The following is a 19,461-nucleotide window of genomic DNA, read 5'->3' on the forward strand; positions in this document are numbered from 1 at the left end:
TCCCAAAATTAATCAATTCCAGTAGTCATATATTATCATATAATATCAGATTAAACTAAGTATAAAAATTATCTTTGAAAATCTTTGAAGCTTTATAAATGTATAATATAACAAAATCAAAACCACAAATCTATATCAAAACACATATTTCACATTCTTACACATAAATATTAAGAGCAAATTTAGATATACATGACTTGGTCATAAATCTAGTAGTAGTAGAAGTATGGTTCTTGGAAGCAGCAGAAATCCCAGAATCATGTTTCTCTGATTAATTTTTATCAGAATGAGCCATTAGAAATATTCAATGAAATAAAGAAGCATCGATTCCTATATTGTAGAGGATGTCGGTGTTTGGCTTTGATACCATTTTAAGAAGTGAACTTTAAGCCTAACTCAACATCACAAAATCAGCTTGTAAGATAAGGTTTACACCCACTTATATACTATAAATTGGCTTTATCTTTAGTCGATGTGGAACTTCCAACAAACCACCCCTCATGCTGAGGTATATACATTTTGAACATGAGACTAGACATAAATGGTGGTCCGATAGTAGGTGGAATAATATGTCCACACAAATCTCGTCAGGATAGACTCTAACTTGGCTTTGATACCATATAAAAAGGTTTAAAGAATAATTCTGATGTATTATTTCAAAGAGTAGTGTACCACATATATATACATATAAGGGTCCTATAATTTCTCATCCATTAATGGAATGACAATCACAAATCTACACAAATTATAATAAAACCTAAATTATAGCTAACACAATATTTGATTGTCTAATATAGAATATTTGACATATCTTAACACTATGTTCTTCTCCTTATTTTTTAAGATAATTTGGTGTACGACTCAAATGACCTTTATCACCTCAATGATAACTTATATTTTCATCTTATTGTTCACATTTTTCTTTTCACTTTTTCACATTATTATTCCATTTCAAATGATAAATTATCTCCTTGAAAATTCCTTAACGATCAACCATGAGCACTAGCAAGACCACAATCACGATTGAGGCCATGATTTACGACCATTAAAATATGAATCATAGATATAGTTGCATTCACTTATGGGAATGAAGCAGAACCAGTTAGACAGATCTCATGATTTTTTCATCAAAAGCTCGTTGTTTTGTTCAGTCACAAGAAGACATAAAATAAATTCAAAATATTTGTGAAATCTCTTTCTATGATATTGTTGTTACATGAGTAAATTAGTTGCTCAAATGTTTTATTTATTTTTTTAATGACATCATCAAAATCCATTGCATCTAAATATTTTAAAACATTGAATATCCAAAATAAATAATTCTTTTTCGTATTACGAGAAACTATAAGTTCAAATTTCACAAGGTTTGAGATGTTTAAAACACTAGTACACTATCAGGATATGACACCGGTTACTTTTGGTTATAGGCACCGGTTCTACAACCGGTGTATATACCAGCGAGGTAAAAAAGGTAGAGGTTATGCCTCGGTTGTTGACTGGGTTAAAAAAAATAGAATTTATGCCTCGGTTTTTGAATAACCGAGGCAGTAACGTTTGTTTTTTAATTTTTCCCACCAGCCTCTGAGCCTCTGTTCCTAGAACTCTCACGCAGAAACCCAAAAATTGAACAGTCAAAAATTTGAAGTAAACAAGCAGATTCAGATACCAAAGCAGATTCAGATACCAAAAATTGAAATAAAAATTGAATCAGGAAATAGGTGATCTTCATCACAGATGAATGTTTTTGAATCAGCAATACATGAATCCTGTTCAAATCCCTAACCCCCAATCCAGTCAAAACCCCTTCAAATCCCTAACCCCCAAATCCAATCAAAACCCCATTGAAATCCCTAACCCCCAAATCGGTTTGCCGTGACCACCACTGGCACCAGAAGAGGGCTGGACCGGAAGGGGGCTAGACCGGGTGAAGTGAGATCTGAGATCGCGTCCGGTGCTGGAGATGAGATCTGAGATCGCGTCATGGGTTGGGGTTGCGGGGTGGGATGCAGCCATGGCTTTGGGCAGCAAAAACGGAGCGGCAGTGTTGAATAAGAGGTGGCGACGGCGGAGCAACGAAGTGGTGGCGACGAAGAGGCCGAACGACGGAGCGGATCTGGAGCGGATCGACGAAGCTGGCGGTGGATCTGGACGAAGCAGGTCTGGAGCGGATCTGTAGTGGATCGACGACGGTGAGGCAGCAACGGGGAGGCCGCGGCGGTGAGGGAGCAGTAGCGGGGAAGCGCGAGCAGGGGTTGGATGGCAGCGGGAGAGAAAGAAGGGCTGGTGCTGGTGGAAGAGAAAGAAGGGCTGGTGCTGGTGGAAGAGAAACTCTCAGAAACGAGAGTGGAATACAGAACGTTAAATGGCTTCGAAAAATAAAGCAAAGAATATTAACTCGGTTTCATAGAAAACCGAAGCAGTATGCGAGCTTCTAAAGCGGTTCTACACAAACCCGGTGCCTAAACATCTTTAAAAAAATTCAAAATAATTATATATGCCTCGGTTTCTTTGTAGACCGAAGTCGTATACCCTTTAGACACCGGTTCTGCAAATGACCGAGGCGGTATCACGTATAGGCACCGGTTGTGCCAAAACCGAGGCATATCAGACGCGTTCTAAAGCTGTTTTTTTACTGGTGAAACTAGCATATAAAATATCAATAGTAATCATTTTTCATATACAAAGCTATGAAATTAATATAACAATAGTAAATATTAGAAAAATAATCAAATATAAGGAATAATAATAATAAGTCCTATGAAAATTGATAAAGTCAAACAATACTTATAACAAAATAAAAATGTAAGATAAACTTGTAAATGAAAAAAAAAATTACAAAGAATCTTGACACTGTTTTTAGAGAGAAAATGCCTCCACTGGCTCAATGGGACAGAGAATTATGTTGATAACATGTTATAAAATAAAGCTGATAATGAAGAAATGTATAAGAGAAAAAAAAATATAAAAGAAAAAGAAAGTAACAGTGTTATTATTAATACAAATATTTAAATCTCATCCATCATATGATTAAATCCAACAAATTGATGAACAACTATTAATTTATAATATTATTGTTATTATTATAATTGTAAAAGTAAATATAAATAATTTTTATAGTTTCATTGTAAATAACTTTTATTTATTTTGTAGATAATATTTTAATTAAAAAATGGTTATTTTTAAAAAACAATAAAATAAAAACCGTTAAAATTTAAAGAAACAATTACTCAAAACTAAATATATAAAATAATTATTTTAATTTAAAAAACTTGTATTTAAAAGGTAAAATTAGAATAATAAATATGTACACAAAAAGAGAAATATCTTTATGTATAGTATATATAAACTACTTTATTAATTATTTTATATTTTTGAATTTCATAATTATTTTCTAAAAACATTGTTTCCGTAATTTAATAATATTTTATTATTTGAATAAATTAGAAAAATTAGTTTTTATTTTTTTTATTATCATAGGTGGACATACTCATTAATATATAATATATGTTTGTATTTTCACTAGTAATATGTAGAAAAACATTTTATTGTATATAACTTTTTTTCTAATTTTATCTTGAAGTAAATAGATTTTTCAAAGTAAAATAATTACTTTGTTAATTTTATTTTTTACATGATTTTTTTATTTAGTGTTTTTTTTACCACTTTTTAAAATTAAAATAACTATTTATAATATAAAAATGCTTACAAAATAAATCAACATTTATATAAAACTATAAAAATTATTTATATTTATTTTTTACATGATTTTTTATGTAGTGCTTTTTTCTACAACTTTTTAAAATTAAAATGACTATTTATAATATAAAAATAATTATTATAATTATTTTTATAATTATAATAATAATAATTTTTAATATTTTTATATAAAAATATAAAATAAACATACATTTATCTCGGGTACATCGAACGATGTAGTTGCATACTCACCACGTGATTTCTCAACTTATATTATAATTGGTGTCTTGCTGAGTAACGAAAGACCATTCAACAAACACGAGGAACGCAAAAAAGTGTTGAGTTTGTAATGGCCGCCACTCTGCCCTCTGACTTCGACGACCTCCGCTCGCCGTTTCTGCCAGCGGAAGACAAGAAGCCGGCGGCGGAGAAGCTCTGCATCGATGACATGCTGCAGAAGTACTGCGGCGAGTTCGGGCGGTGGCAGCTCAAACACTTCATCCTCACCAGCCTCGCCTGGGCGCTCGAGGCCTTCCACACCATGGTCATGATCTTTGCCGACCGCGAACCAGACTGGAAGTGCGTCCCCGGCGCCAACTGCAACAGCGGGGGGGCTGGCGGTGCCTGCGGTCTCTCGCCAGGTGCGTGGGAGTGGGTCGGCGGCCGCCACGGCTCTACCGTCTCGGAATGGAGTCTGATTTGCGGTAATAAGTTCAAAGTGGGATTAGTTCAGGCCCTGTTCTTCGCCGGATGCATGATTGGTCAGTTATTTTTCTCTTCTAGATTCTTCATTTGTGATCCGCTTAATCTGTTTGATATCTTAACTGTTTGATTGATGATCATTTAGTTAATCTAAAAATATTGATTAAAAAAAAATTAATGCAAAAGTAACCAAATTCTTGTATAAGAGGGGCGTTGCGCTCATTTTCAAGAGGGTGAAATATATTTTAAAATTTCAAAAATATTTAAAAAATGTTAGTTTTAATTTTGAAAACATCTTAGGTAAATATATTAATTTTGTTATAAGATGAAAACTTACATTTATATATATATATATATATATATATATATATATATATATGTGTGTGTGTGTGTGTGTGTAGGGAATATATAAGAATATGCTTTATCCTTATGAAAACTACATACAAATCATGGAATTAAAGCTTTCGTTTTCGGGTTTAAAAATGTCGAAGGATGTGGTTAAGGAAAATTGTGGGATAATGTTTTGTTCTATTTTATTAATTTACTGAAAAAAGTATAAATTTTTAGACAACGTTCTGCTGTGACGTTTTGTCCAGTAATCTCTCGCAATTTGTAGCTTTTGTCGTGGACCAGCTTCTGAAATTTCTTAATAAAAGCAATTTAGAATAGGCTGTGAATGGTTGACGAAGTTCGAGGATGACATAATGTTTGGTTGTTTTGTGGAGTCGTGGTTGTAATTGTTTGGGTTTGGAAAGGGCCTTTGTTTAATTTGTAGCGTTTGAATAATATAATAATTACGTAAAGTATAAACCGAAAACGAGATGAGCGTGAAGAAGTATACTAGAAAAATATTAAAAAGTCAGCTAGAAGTGACTCAAGGTAGGAAATTAAGTTGTGTTGGGTTGAGATTGAGGAAAAGGGAAAAAAGTGTGAATGAGAAACGGACTTATTAAGCACACCTATCTTCTTTGTCCTTTACCTACTTAGATGCGTTGCACTTTACTTTGTTGATTTTGATTGAGAGTTCATGGTTTTGAATATATACCTCATCTCAAGGACAAGTGGATGACAACTTTTAAGCTATCTACCAAAACTACTTATTTTATGCATGTGCCTTCCTTTTGTTTGGCTTCCTTTGTTTATTTTTCACATGTCACTTTCGTTACATATATTTGTAACTTTTTATAACTTGTATTCATTGCATAAAGTCCCTTTTTATTGCACATACTTATTTAAATATGCAACGAAAATTCAATAAAGCTATAGTTAGGCCGTGTTTTAAGTACAGGATTACGCTCCATGTGTGTCCATAAACGTCTACTAATATTATTCCAAAATAAAAGTTCAATAAAGTTAAAGACAATGTAGTTGTAGGGATAAAAAATATATTAAACTGATAATATAACTTATATTAAAAGTGTATAGACTAGAAACGTACATATGACAATTTTTGAAAATTACATGAACATAATTGAAAACTTGCGAAAAATCAGGAAAACCTGAACGATGTGATCGGGATATGCCAGAGTAGGTAAAAAAAAATATGCGTCTCCCAATATATTATTTATAAGCATTGTGTGTTATTATTTGACATAAAACTTACGCTCCGTTAAAGTTAGAGTTTTACACAGCGAAAACACTAAATCTTTTAATTCATTTGTTTTAGTGTATTATAAGAAATGAAAGTTCAATTGGAATTAATAAACAACATTTATAGTATTAAGTTTTGTGGTGTTATGTATGGTTGGCCGTATACAAGCTATTAGTGGAATCTTTAACATTACTTGGTGCTGAAAGAAATAGTTCCACCTCCATCACTAGAGTTTGAGTTGTATAATAAAAACAGCAATTATTAATAAGCAATGATATATTAATATAAATTTGTTAATAATATTTTGACATAACATATATGTTATTAGATTTAAAATATGTCAATACAATAATAAATTAATAAAAAAAATAACATATATATTATATCAAATTATTGTCAAAAAAAATTTGTATAAAAGATATCTTTTTCCATTATTAATACCATTCACGTAGAACTTATTAAACTCAGATCAAGTAAAAGAGTATACTTACAACTCCCTTTTAAAAGCCGGTCCTTAACAATAATTATCATTTATTATAATTTTATTTTTAATAAAACGAGTACTGAAGTAGTTGGCTTTTTAAGAGTTGTAAAAATATTTTTTTTCTAAAATTAAAATACTTAGATTTTTTAAGAGTTTTTACTTTATGAAGTATCTTTTCGATTTGGATATAACTACTTTTAAAATAATTTTATATTAAATTGGACAAATAGTTGGTTTTACTTTTTAAAACAATTTTATATTAAAAAATTTAATAATATGAATATTTGAATTAAAAAGTATACTTTTAAATTGCTGTCTTCCTTTGTTTTTCTTGGCACAAAACAAAAACAATATTGACAGTAAATTTTCAGGTGCTGGAATATTTGGCCACCTCTCAGACTCATCCCTGGGGAGAAAAGGCTCTCTCACAGTGGTTTGCGCCCTTAACACTCTCTTTGGCTGCTTAACAGCACTGTCCCCCAACTACTGGATCTACGCACTCCTCCGCCTCCTCACCGGCTTCAGCAGCGGCGGCGTTGGCCTCACTGCCTTCGTCCTCGCCACCGAACCTATCGGCCCGACGAAGCGCGGCACGGCGGGCATGTCCACCTTCTACTTCTTCTCCGGCGGCATTGCAGTTCTCTCTGGAATCGCTTACATCTTCCAATCATGGCGCTATCTCTATATAGCTTCCTCTATCCCCTCCTTCCTCTACATCATCCTTGTCCTACCCTTTATCTCTGAGTCCCCAAGATGGTACCTTGTTCGCGGGAAAGTAACCGAAGCCATGAAGCTCATGTCCACCATTGCTTCTTCCAACGGGAAAAACCTTCCCGATGGTGTTTTCCTCTCTCTCGACGATGAAGCATCGTCCACAAAAACCCAAAATTCAGGTAATGACATAACCTTGATGGCTTACAAAAACGAAAACTTGGAAAACAAAGACGCGCTGGTGGGATCCATCGTAGACGTGATTCGTTCTCCCATCACTCGTGTGAGGTTGTTCTTAGCGGTGGCTCTTAACTTCTTAGGCTCCGTTGTCTACTACGGGCTTAGTTTAAATGTTATGAACCTCGAAACCAACCTTTACCTGAACGTGATTTTGAACTCCGTAGCTGAGATGCCGGCGTTTACAATAACGGCGGTGCTTTTGGACAGGTTTGGGCGAAAGCCATTGACGGTGGCGACAATGTGGTTCAGCGGGTTGTTTTGTTTGATAGGGAGTTTGATTGGCAACGTCGGAGCGTGGAAGGTGGTGAGAATGGTGTGTGGTGTTTTGGGGATATTTGGGATGGCCGGGACTTATAATTTGTTGTTTATTTACACGGCGGAGCTGTTTCCGACGGTGGTGAGGAACGCCGCACTTGGATGCACCACGCAGGCAGCGCAAATGGGAGCGATACTGGCGCCGTTTGTGGTGGTTTTGGGTGGGTGTCTGCCGTTTGCGGCGTTTGCAGCATGTGGAATAGTGGGAGGAATGTTTGCGTTTTATCTTCCAGAGACGATGAATCAACCTCTCTATGATACATTCACCGGAATGGAAGCCGGACTTGCTTGATGTAAATTATTGCTGATCTCATTATACATGTTTAGGTCTTATCATTTGCTCTTTGTTGCTGCATGGATCCTTTAATTTCTATTTTGATTTTGTAGAGTGAAAAAGTAACGCGTATTTATATGGATTTGAGGATTGAAGAACACCAACCATGTTTGTCCAAACAAATCCAATACTTTTCTTTCTATTTTTTTTTCAGACAACGGTACTTTTACAACAACAAAAGTTTTCCTATCACCATACCGTTACTCTTATTAGAACCATTTTATCCATATCAAATGATAATAACGGATGTCAAATAACCGTTTTCACTTTTTTCGTGCAAAAAAAGCCAAAAAGTTTGATGGGACGGCATAAAATTCTTAGAAGTCTAGCTAATGTTTTGTTGACAGATTTGTGTGAGATGTTTCGGAAAGAGTGACCAGATGGATTTGAAAAAATTTGTGGTTAAATTTTTTATTGATTTTTTGAGTCGATTTAGAAGTAAAGTTTGTGAAAATTAGTATAAGATTTGATTGATCTGACAGATTTAAAAAATTTGTTTAATTGGTAAAAATTAAAGATTATCAAAATACTCTTAGTTATTAAAGTAATATAAAATGTTATTTGTTAATGTTATATTTAATTGTAAAAATGTTTATAAAGAGTAAAAAATTAAAAATATTAATTAAAATTAATTTTTAAAAAGTAACAAAATTATAATTTAGTAAAATGAATTTATTTTTAAATGTAGTATTTGTTTGTAATATAATTTTATATCAAATAGTATGAATTTATTTGTTATGAAAGTGAGATTGATTAAATTTGAAGAAACAAATAATTAAACGATAAATACAAGTATGAAAACTAATGTCAAACATAACAACATTCAAAAATAGGTAATGTAAGTTATCAAACACATAAGTGAATATAAGAAAAAAAGTCGTGTAGTACATTCACGGAATAGTAAGCAACTTAATCATCTCAATAATGAAGAATTAAGTTAACATTCTGATTGAGGTGAGCAAATTGTTGGTTCATGTGGAGGGATAGGTTTGTCAAGTTATCTTCAATACGCTAAACCCGCACCTGCATTTAAGCATATACTGCATGATGTGATGAGACCAATTTAAAGAAGGTTTATCTAGATGAAACGCGCACCTATATATCACGAAGATGTAAAACATAAAAAAAAAACATTCAAGCAAATTTAAAGAAGGAATACAAATGTAAATGAAAAATGCTAGACGGTCCTAAGTGAAAATGCAAGTGACACTTTGAGCCCCTTGACACACTTTCACACTAAGAAGTGGAAACTAAGATATTACAATGTTCAATGGTGCACTTGGAATTTCTTGAAAAGAATTTTTCCAACACACTTAAGTTGCAAATGAAAAAGCAAATTAACCCTCAAAGGTTCTGTGATATAATGAATGAAAAACACTTGAAATTATGCCTAATACAAGTGAAAAGGTGAAACTGCAATGGCTGTAATTAGTGCATATCCAAACTGATTGGAAAAAGATGTTGTGCTAGTCAAAGAAGTGTTGTTGGATCAGGAAGCAAAAGATAGCTTGGAGATCAACTCTTGAAGCCAATTAAGCAATTTCTCCACTTCCTATTATGCTACCCTGTTAGAGAAGGGTTCTTGCGGCTAGGAGACTTCAAGAAATGTCACAACACCAATGCACAAAACCAAACCAGTCACACCAAAATTTTGTTACTGTACCAGTTTCTTTTTTCAGTCAAAACAGATTGAACTGCACAAATGGAAGCCAAACAAGTTGAATTCAAGTGAGTTTGAGCGTTGAATCAAAGGAGGGACTCAAAAGGAACCTAGGAAAGGCACTAGAACATATTAAACAATCAAGAAAATAAAAAACGCAGGTCAAATTCGAAGTGTAGTAAAGTGTTTGATGAAAGTCCCCAAAGAAGTGAAGATTTTTGGATTTTCGATTTTTAGGGTCAAAATTGGATTGCATGGTTTTCTTTTGCTTTTTATGGATGTTCTATACTTTTTTTATCATATCATTCCATTTAGAAACATGAAACCAGCTCTTGCCAATCAAGAATTGAAATTTAAAGATTGGAAGTTTTCAAACAACACCAAAATTGAATTCTGCACCAGAAAATGACACTTTAGTTGTGCTTTTAAGCCCAAAAAATGTATGGAAGCATTTGAACAGCTTAAGTGATGCTTCAAGCAACTTTATATCATCAATTTGAAGGTGTGCAAACACTTAAACAGCAAAGAAACAGGTTGCACAACAAAATCATTGGTCCACTTCCAAATTTAGGCAAAATTGATGGTTTAGATGGTGATTTTGCATATAGGTTCAAAACTGACCAAATGAACAGTGCCACACAAGTTTTGAATGGTAAAACAAACTTGCTCAAATGTGAAGAAATCATTGAAACAGCTAGATTCATCAAATGATAGTAACAGTTGCCCAAAATTTGTAGGAAGTGATGCAACAACTATATTAAGTGATCAAACAACTTTGTAAAATGATTTTATAGATGTGCAAATTGTTACACAACTCAGAAACATATCACAATGCAAAATGATTGGTTCACTTCCATTTAATTCACAATTTTGATGGTTTAAAAGGTGATTCTGCATATAGGCTTAAAAATGACAATTTGAACAATGCACAGACCTTTAAAATGGCAAAATAAACTTGCTCAAACGTTGTATATGCACAAACACAGCAAGATTCAACAAATCATACTTGCTATAGCCAAATATGCATGAAAATTACCAACACTACACCAGAATTCAGAATGGAGGGGGAATTACACATGAAGACAACATCATAATGACTCTAACATATCCTAAAACACTAGATCTAACTGCAGAGAATCAGCTAGCAGAGTTTGAGTGACCTAAGAACAAACCAAAACATTAAGCACGGTGCATACACTTTGATGAAACAGTGACAGTGTTGTGAAACCAAATTTTGATGAACTCAACCACTCATTTGGCAATTCTATGATTAGTATGAGTTGCTACACCTTGAAACATGTTTAAAAACATTAAACAAAATTGCACAAAGGATGAGAAACATGAAATCTGGACAGAAACAAATTGGATCATACTAAACCAGAAATGCATTTTTATGCAGATTTTGGAAACTGGACAGCTTTCAGTCAATGCTTTAGGCTCATTTGATCAAAGCTAGACAATGTCTCATTGCTTTATATGATGAATGTATAGCTAACAAATGCACTGAACACGAATTAAAACAAAAGATACGAAAGTATCACAGAATCAAAAGTATTACAAAAAATTAAAAATATTAATTTTATACCAAGTAGTATGAATTTATTTGTTATGGAAGTGATATTGATTAAATTTGAAGAAACAAATAATTAAACGATAAATACAAGTATGAAAACTAATGTCAAACATAATAACATTCAAAAATAGGTAATGTAAGTTATGAAACACATAAGTCAATATAACCAAAAAAGTCATGTAATACATTTACGGAATAGTAAGCAACTTAATCATCTAAATGATGAAAAATTAAGTTCACATTCTGATTCAGGTGAGAAAATTTTTGGTTCATGAGGAGGGATAGGTTTGTCAAGTTATCTTCAAACCGATGAACCTGCACCTGCATTTGTTCCATACCCTGCATTCTCTGTTGCAAGTCTTGTACCCCCTCCTATATTTGAGTCATCATATTAGTATTTTAAAGATGTGGAGGAGGTTGCACAGGGTTGTCATGATGGTGTGGTTGCTCTTCGTCATCATCATCACCGACGTCGTGTTCTCAAACACTGTTGACACTAACAATATTCAACCTCTTCAAAGAATTAATTGAAAAATGATGTTTGGTCTCAATATGAGTGTTGACATCGACATCAACATATACTCCACAATATGGTAGAGGTGTGTCACTGGCCTTGCATTTAAGCATATGTTGCATGATGTGATGAGGTCAATTGATAGCTATATTATTTTTAAGCACCCATAACATAAAGATATCCTCCTACAATAACTTTACAAAATTTCCAGGTCGTGGAGTCAACATGTGCACAATAACATAATGCAGAAGTCTATCATTAATATTCAAACAACCAACTGTTTTAACACGGTGACCCTACATTTCTGGTCTAACCATAGTAGCTAATGTCATCTCCCGCTCATAGGGAAAGTCATCTGGGATATTTAAATAACACAATTTTTGACCCTCATACTTCATATTAGCAACATTCAACCAATCAGCAGGTTTCAATCTAATTCTTCTCTTGTTGACCCACTGAGCAAATATCTATTTCTAGAAATCTTCAGATTTGAATAAAAAACTTTGATCAAATCCGGATAGAAGGGTCCTTGCAATGTGAGAAATTCAACCACTCCTTGAAATAGAAGATGATGTTGAAAATATAAGCCTGAACCGGCAAATGATCAAAAATTCATAATTTGTGGATGAACAATATTCCTTGTGTAGAAATCAGCTGCATAGTTTTCCATCTGATGGCTGTGACTGAAGAATCGACGTTGATCTAGTTGTTCTGCAACAGATGGTCTGACATAGGTATCAACTTCTGCCTCAGTTATAGTTTCTTTTCCCTTACAACTTTTTCTAGACCTTTTGGTTGATGATAAGGCCATTTCACAATTACTTCAACAAAACCATAAATAATATCAACAACAAATTAACTCATAACAAATTATTCAATATTAATAATAACAGGTACATCTTAAAGTCATAATAGTAATACAACTAATTAATTAAGGCATTTTAACAATCATCACCAGAGATCATGTTACATAGCTTATTCCACCTCTTGTGTGCTGGAAGTCACATCAACCTTTTTGCACATGTGTGGTTTCCAGATAAGAAATCATAACATTGCTCGAGCAAGTTTTCATAAGCAATATTCATACCATTCAACATTTCATACATGTCGCCCTCTGTGTATGTGAATGTCAGGGTGTGACGTAGGATCTCGGTTTGGGAACGTAGTATTTCATTTCTATTTTCCATTGCATCGACTTGACACACGACTGCATTTGAAATCGTAGCAAAATGAACATTTGTAGATCCAATGACATTTGTGAAACCATCCAGGCTGGTTGTCAGTTTATAAATTGAGCATCAATTACATCAACCATAGGTTTCTTCCTTTTAGAACCCCGTGAGGACGAAGTTCATCCAGATGGGACAAAAGGCATAGATTGAGTTTGCCCTAGACTATACTCATCCACAGATGGAGGAGGTGATGGTGGAATTGGGTTAGTAAACCTTGGATATATGCGGTCTTCTGGAATTTTGACCTCGATTGAAACAACATACATTACACATAATGTTGATCATATTATGTATTTTAAGAATCCACCAAATCTTAGTATTTAACATTTACCTGAATGAGGTTTTCCCAGACTTCGTCCTCAGCTTCAAATCTCATAGTAACGACATTCCAGCCAAATCCACTCAAACCAGCAAAGAGGTCATGTACCTCACGCCATTTGTCTTTCAACACTTTGTCAATTTTTGACATTGTTTTTCGTAATTGCCACATACTCATAGCTATGAAGATTATCAACAATGTTACTATAAGCTTGGGATGTCCAGTTTCCGTCAACCCTATTACCGAGCCGTGATTCCTCAATCATGGTGTGTAGAACACGTGCGTCCATGTCCTCTGTCCACTTTATGAACTCTCTAGTAGGACCAGAGGACTCAATGGCGATTGTTTTCCCTCTATTCATTTTAAACTTAATTGATAAAAAAAATGGTAAGAAGTTAAGATTAAACAACAATTAAAGGAAGTTGTTGTCATTTTTAAATAAAATAGTCATACAACACAATAAAATACAATAACTACGAGTTTTGATAATCTCGCCACATTTGATCTGCTATGGAATCCCTAATACTACTACCAATCCTATGATCCTCTTCTCTAACTTGAGATGATGAAACATTATGCTCTTCCCTTTCATTCACCTCATTATCAACTTCATCAAGTAATGAGTCATCGTTATCCACGACACGAAGGAAGATGTGTAAGATATAACAAGCTAATATAATGTTTGTCATTATCTCCAATCCATAGTGTGGTTCAGTGCCACTTGCAATGCTAGGGAATCATTTTTTCAGCACACCAAAAGTTCTTTTAATAACATTTCTCAACGATGAATTTTGATGATTAAACAACTCGCGTGGATTCTGTGGTCCTCTACGTGTATATTCTTTAAGGTGATACCTGACGCCTCTATATGAAGTCAAAATTGTGCTTTTCAACATAAATTCAGCATCACCGAGGTAGTATTTTCCTACAATGTTGTACACATAAAGGTATTTAGTGACATTAATTAATAAAATCTTGAACTTCGCAATATACACACTCACCTTGGGGGATAACCAACAGATCATCTCAATCTAGAGCATTTTTTAAAATTCTTGAATCAAATGCAGTGCCTTCCCACCGAGCTAGAATGTATGTGAATTTCATATCAAAATCACACGCCGCAAACACATTTTGAGTTGGCTAATCTTTTCTTCCTCGAAATCTTGGAGCATATAATCTTGGCACCTTTACACGAACATGAGTATCGTCTATGGCCCTAAACAATCCTAAACATAAAATTAACAAGTCATCATAAAACTCAAAATTATTTTTCATCCTTTGATAAAATAATATCTTCAAATATGTTCAAATTAGTACTTTAAAGTATGGGTAAAATCGATTGTTGTTGAAGACATATGGATGAACCTCATTTCCTGAGGGTTGAATTAAAAATTATGATTCCAAAGTTAAAATAGCATCCAACACATTGTGAAAGTGTTTGCTAACCGTCGACCCAGATCGATGAAAGAAAAATGCGACACTTTGATTCTTAACATTATGGCCACTATATTGAAGTCTACACCAAATATGATAAATCTATTTTTTCTTGCATCTATATTTACTTAAACAAATATACATACTATAATTAAAATCATGCATTTATATTCATTAAACATAATTCATATATACATTATTACATTCATATATTCATTAAAATTAAAGAAAAATAAATAATGTAACACAATAACCTGATTCATTGATTTATTATCAACTAAATACATATATTTTTGACAAAAAAAAAGTTAATTAATATATTCATACATTCATATATTATATATTAATATATATTAGATCAACATAATACATTGCATTCATATATTCAACCTCATATATTCAACCTCATAAATCTACAAATAACCTCCACTCATTAACGGATTCATATATTTATTATAAACAATGAATATTTAACACTTACCTCTTGAAGACGTTGAAGACGTATAAAGAGTTAAAGTTGGATTGAGCAATAAATTTCCAGTCAATGTAATTCCACTCACAGATTCTCCAATCAGATAAGCAATTTCTCCTTATGTAGATGCTAAGTTCAAATGTCAATTTACAAAGAAAACTATCACTCTAAAACAAACCAAACATGTAAACATAATTATATGAAATTATTATATAACAAAATGCTTCAACAATGCACACAAAGCTTCAAAAGAAGTTTCAATGTTACATTCAAATGTACCACTTGGCTGCCCTAATGCACCACAATCCCCCACCTTCACAAGCAACCACCCAGCCACCTCTTCTTAACAATGGAACTGTATCAAAACTAGTTAACATCTCATACTTACATTGTTGAACTCATCACAAACTCCTTTCATTATCAACAAACAAAACAAAAATACAAATACTTCCATACAATACCAACTACACATAATGATGTTGATGAACCTCCACCACCTTCCGTAGCTCACACAACGCTCCATGAGGTTGGCAATCTCCACCACCTTCACGAACGTACCTCGACCACGATCACAATACCTCAATCCACTGAACACCTGCATCACAAACAAACTATTAGAGGTGCTCATCTTTCACCCACCTCCATCGACTCCTCTGCATGCACTGGTGATGTTTCACTCCTCTCTGCATTCTGTTGCTTCGTCTCGTTCTCAATCTTCGTCGACTGCATATACACGCATGGGATGAAGTTGCATCCTCCACCTTTGAAAGATGAAGTGATCAAATTTCACCTATACCAAAAAGGGTTCATGCCAAATGACACGGTTTGGACATTTCATAGTGAGGAAATTCCTTCTACCTTGACTACTCGTGGTAAAAGGTCAGCTTCAAGTTCAAAAACTTTTGAACATACATTTGATATAAATAAATTTATGCATATGCAAGAGATGGTCAACCATGTTCTTAGTCAACATGCTGAACAAGAAGCATACGAAAGTTCTGATGAAGAGTCTCCAAATGAAATAACTTAGAGGTTTTACAATTTATTGGCAGAGGCAAATCAACCTGTATTTGAAGGGTTAACTGAGTCAAAATTTTCAGTGTGTGTTAGACTCATGACCTGTAAATCTAATTGGAAGGTTCTGAATCAAGCATTGGACATCATTTCAAAAATCTTTCTAGATTTGACATCACCAAACAATTCTTTGCCGAAAAATTATTATGAAGCCAAAAGATGTATTTCAAAGGTGGGATTGGAAGCGAATTAAATTGATTATTGTGTTAATGGATGTATGTTATTCTATGTCAACGACAGTGGAAAAAATTATGCATCGTTGCTTGAATGCAAGTTATATGGGCAACCTCGATATGTAGGTTGAAGGTAAAAAAAACAATTCCTGTAAAGTTCATGTTCTACATGCCCATAATTCTAAGATTATAAAGAATGTTATCTTCAATGCAAACAGCAGAACACATGACATGGCATGATGGTAACAAAACTCAAGGAATTTTATGTCATCCTTTTGGTGGTGAAGCTTGGAAGCACTTCAAACGTAAACATCCGTCTTTGTTAGTGATGCCAGAAACATGTGACTTAGCTATGTTCGGATGAGTTTACTCCATACATTCAGGCGTTCTCATCACCATATTAATGTTGTCCTGTGACTGTTGCCCCATACAATCTTCCATCTAAGATGTGTATGACAAAGCATGTTTTTAACGTGTATAATACCAGGTCCATCTAATCCCAAGGCATCCATTGATGTTTATTTGAAGCCTTTGATTCATGATTTAAAGAAGCTATGGAGTGACATTTGGATGTATGATGTTTCAAGAAAGCAAAATTTCTTTATGAGGGTAGCTTTGATGTGGACTATTAACGACTTCCTCGCATATGGTATGTTATCCGATTGGAGCACACATGGTCGATTAGTTGGTCCGCATTGCATGAAATACACAAAGTCATTCTTATTGAGTTATAGTCGAAAAAGTAGTTGGTTTGACTGTCATTGAAGGTTCTTGCCCATTGATCACCCATTTAGGAGAAACAAAAAGGCATTTTACAAAGGGCAAGTTGAGATGAATATGCCTTTGCTTGGGCTCACTCCATCACAAGTTTTGAGAAGACTCAAACATTTTCCAAAAGTGACTGAAAAATATGTTCATGAATGTTAGTGGGAAGACAAAAGATAATGAAACGCAAGAAAAAGATTATCTTTATATTATGGTCGAAGAGACTTGGCATTGAAGGCACAAGATAACGTCAAGTTGTTGAAGCCAAAAGAAAATTACACATTGTCAAAAGACAAGGCTAGAATGGTTTGTCGATGGATCAAGAAGGTTAAAACGCCAGATGGATATTCTTCTAACTTGTCTAGATGTGCTAATATTTAATATGGTGTTATTCAAAGTTCGAAGAGTCATTATTGTCATGTATTCATGAAGACTTTAATCCATGTTGTGTTTAGTTGTTTGCTAATGCATATGTTAAATCGTACATTCTTCAAAGATTTGTGCTCCATGACCTTGAAGGAAAATTTGCTAAGAAATATGGAAGAAAATATTCCAATTATTCTTTGCAAATTGGAAAGAATATTTCTTTTTGCATTTTTTGATTCAATGAAACATCTTCCAGTTCATCTTTCATATGAAGCATGGCTTGGGGGACAAGTACAATATAGGTGGATGTATCCCTTTGAAAGGTTTATGGGACAATAAAAATGTTCTGTGAAAAATAAAGACAAATTAGAAGGATCAATTTGTGCAACCTACTTGCACCAAGAGACAACATACTTTTGTTTACATTATTTCAAGAACTTCATGTTGTTGTCCAATAATGTTAGGAATGAAATGCAATGGCAAATTGAAAGATGGCATTCAACTTTATCATTTTCCTTCAAGTTGGTCGTCATGCAGGCAAGGAGTTCATTCCTTGGTTAACTGATGTTGAATTCAACTCTGCTCACGTCCATGTGTTAATCATTTGCATTGAAGTTAAATCATACCTTGAGTATGTTATCATCTTATAACTTTCCAATCCTGAAAGCGATATACTCACTAATTGTGTTCTTATGTAACAACTCCTTTCTTGTGGCTAAGCAAGTCGTAGAAGGAAGTGTTTTTGCTCGCATACACTCAAAGTTTCGTAACTGGTTTAGATATCAAGTATTTATGTCTTTGCTATAATATGACCAAGGTTTCTAAATACTCTTGTTTTAAATTTTTTTTTGGCATCTTTGTAGGTTTTTAACCAGTCATTAAGGGCCACCATTCAGGAGTTAAGAGATATGACAAATTAGCCAATGAGATGTGTGAAAGAATGGCACACTTACTTCATCAATGGGTACAAATTTCATACTCATGAATGGTCCAAAGGAAAGAAAACAATTAATTGTGGTGTTTACGTCCAAGGCCTTACAGAGGGTGCTTATGATTATTTCTACGACATCATTCATAAAATATATGAACTAGAGTAGAACACTAGTACTTCTCCAAAGAGAATAATACTTTTTTATTGTGAATGGTTTGATCCTTCTAGAATTGGTACAAGAGTTTATCTCAGGTTTAATATTGTTGAACTACAAATGATTAAGATATCAACCCTTCGATCCATTCATTCTACCAACTAATGTTAGACACGTTTATTATGTCTCATATCCAACATTTCGTAGTATTGACAAATGTGGTTGGTTTGTTGCAATATAAACGAAGCCTACCAAATTGAAAAATACCTGCATATACCTGTATTGCACGACCTTGATGGTGATGTTGAAGAATTAGAAGGACAAATACAAGGATAAGAACAAAAACAACAAGAAGACGAAGAAGAAGAAGAAGAAGAAGAAGAAGATAATGATGATGATGATGATTATGATGACGACGAAGAACAACAAGAAGAAGAAGAAGACAATGATGATGATGACGATAATTGAACTAGGACATCTATTGTACATAATTAAAATTTAAGTTCAAAAATATATGATGTATTGTATACCATGTTCAAATTTGTATGCAATTACTTTACATTCACTTTATTTTATGACTAAATAGAATATCCATATTATGAATGAACTAACCCTGCTTTAATCCTTTACTTTGTTTTACTTTATTTTAAACCATTTAAATTCAGTAATGATAGAAGAAGTTTCATCACGTTGTGATAAAGGGAAGGAGATAGCAAAGCCT

General features: G+C 33.6%; 1 protein-coding gene across 1 annotated transcript; it reads left to right on the forward strand.

The window, feature by feature from the left end:
* Positions 1–3,977: 3,977 nt before the first annotated feature.
* Positions 3,978–8,177, forward strand: LOC108332326 (organic cation/carnitine transporter 4). The gene is made up of 2 exons (XM_017567535.2): positions 3,978–4,457; positions 6,845–8,177. Exons 1-2 carry the CDS (start codon positions 4,046–4,048, stop codon positions 8,029–8,031), a joined length of 1,599 nt encoding a protein of 532 aa, XP_017423024.1. The 5' UTR covers positions 3,978–4,045; the 3' UTR covers positions 8,032–8,177.
* Positions 8,178–19,461: the final 11,284 nt, after the last annotated feature.

The sequence above is a fragment of the Vigna angularis genome, chromosome 11 (assembly GCF_016808095.1).
Source record: "Vigna angularis cultivar LongXiaoDou No.4 chromosome 11, ASM1680809v1, whole genome shotgun sequence".
In the NCBI taxonomy this organism is placed as follows: domain Eukaryota; kingdom Viridiplantae; phylum Streptophyta; class Magnoliopsida; order Fabales; family Fabaceae; genus Vigna; species Vigna angularis.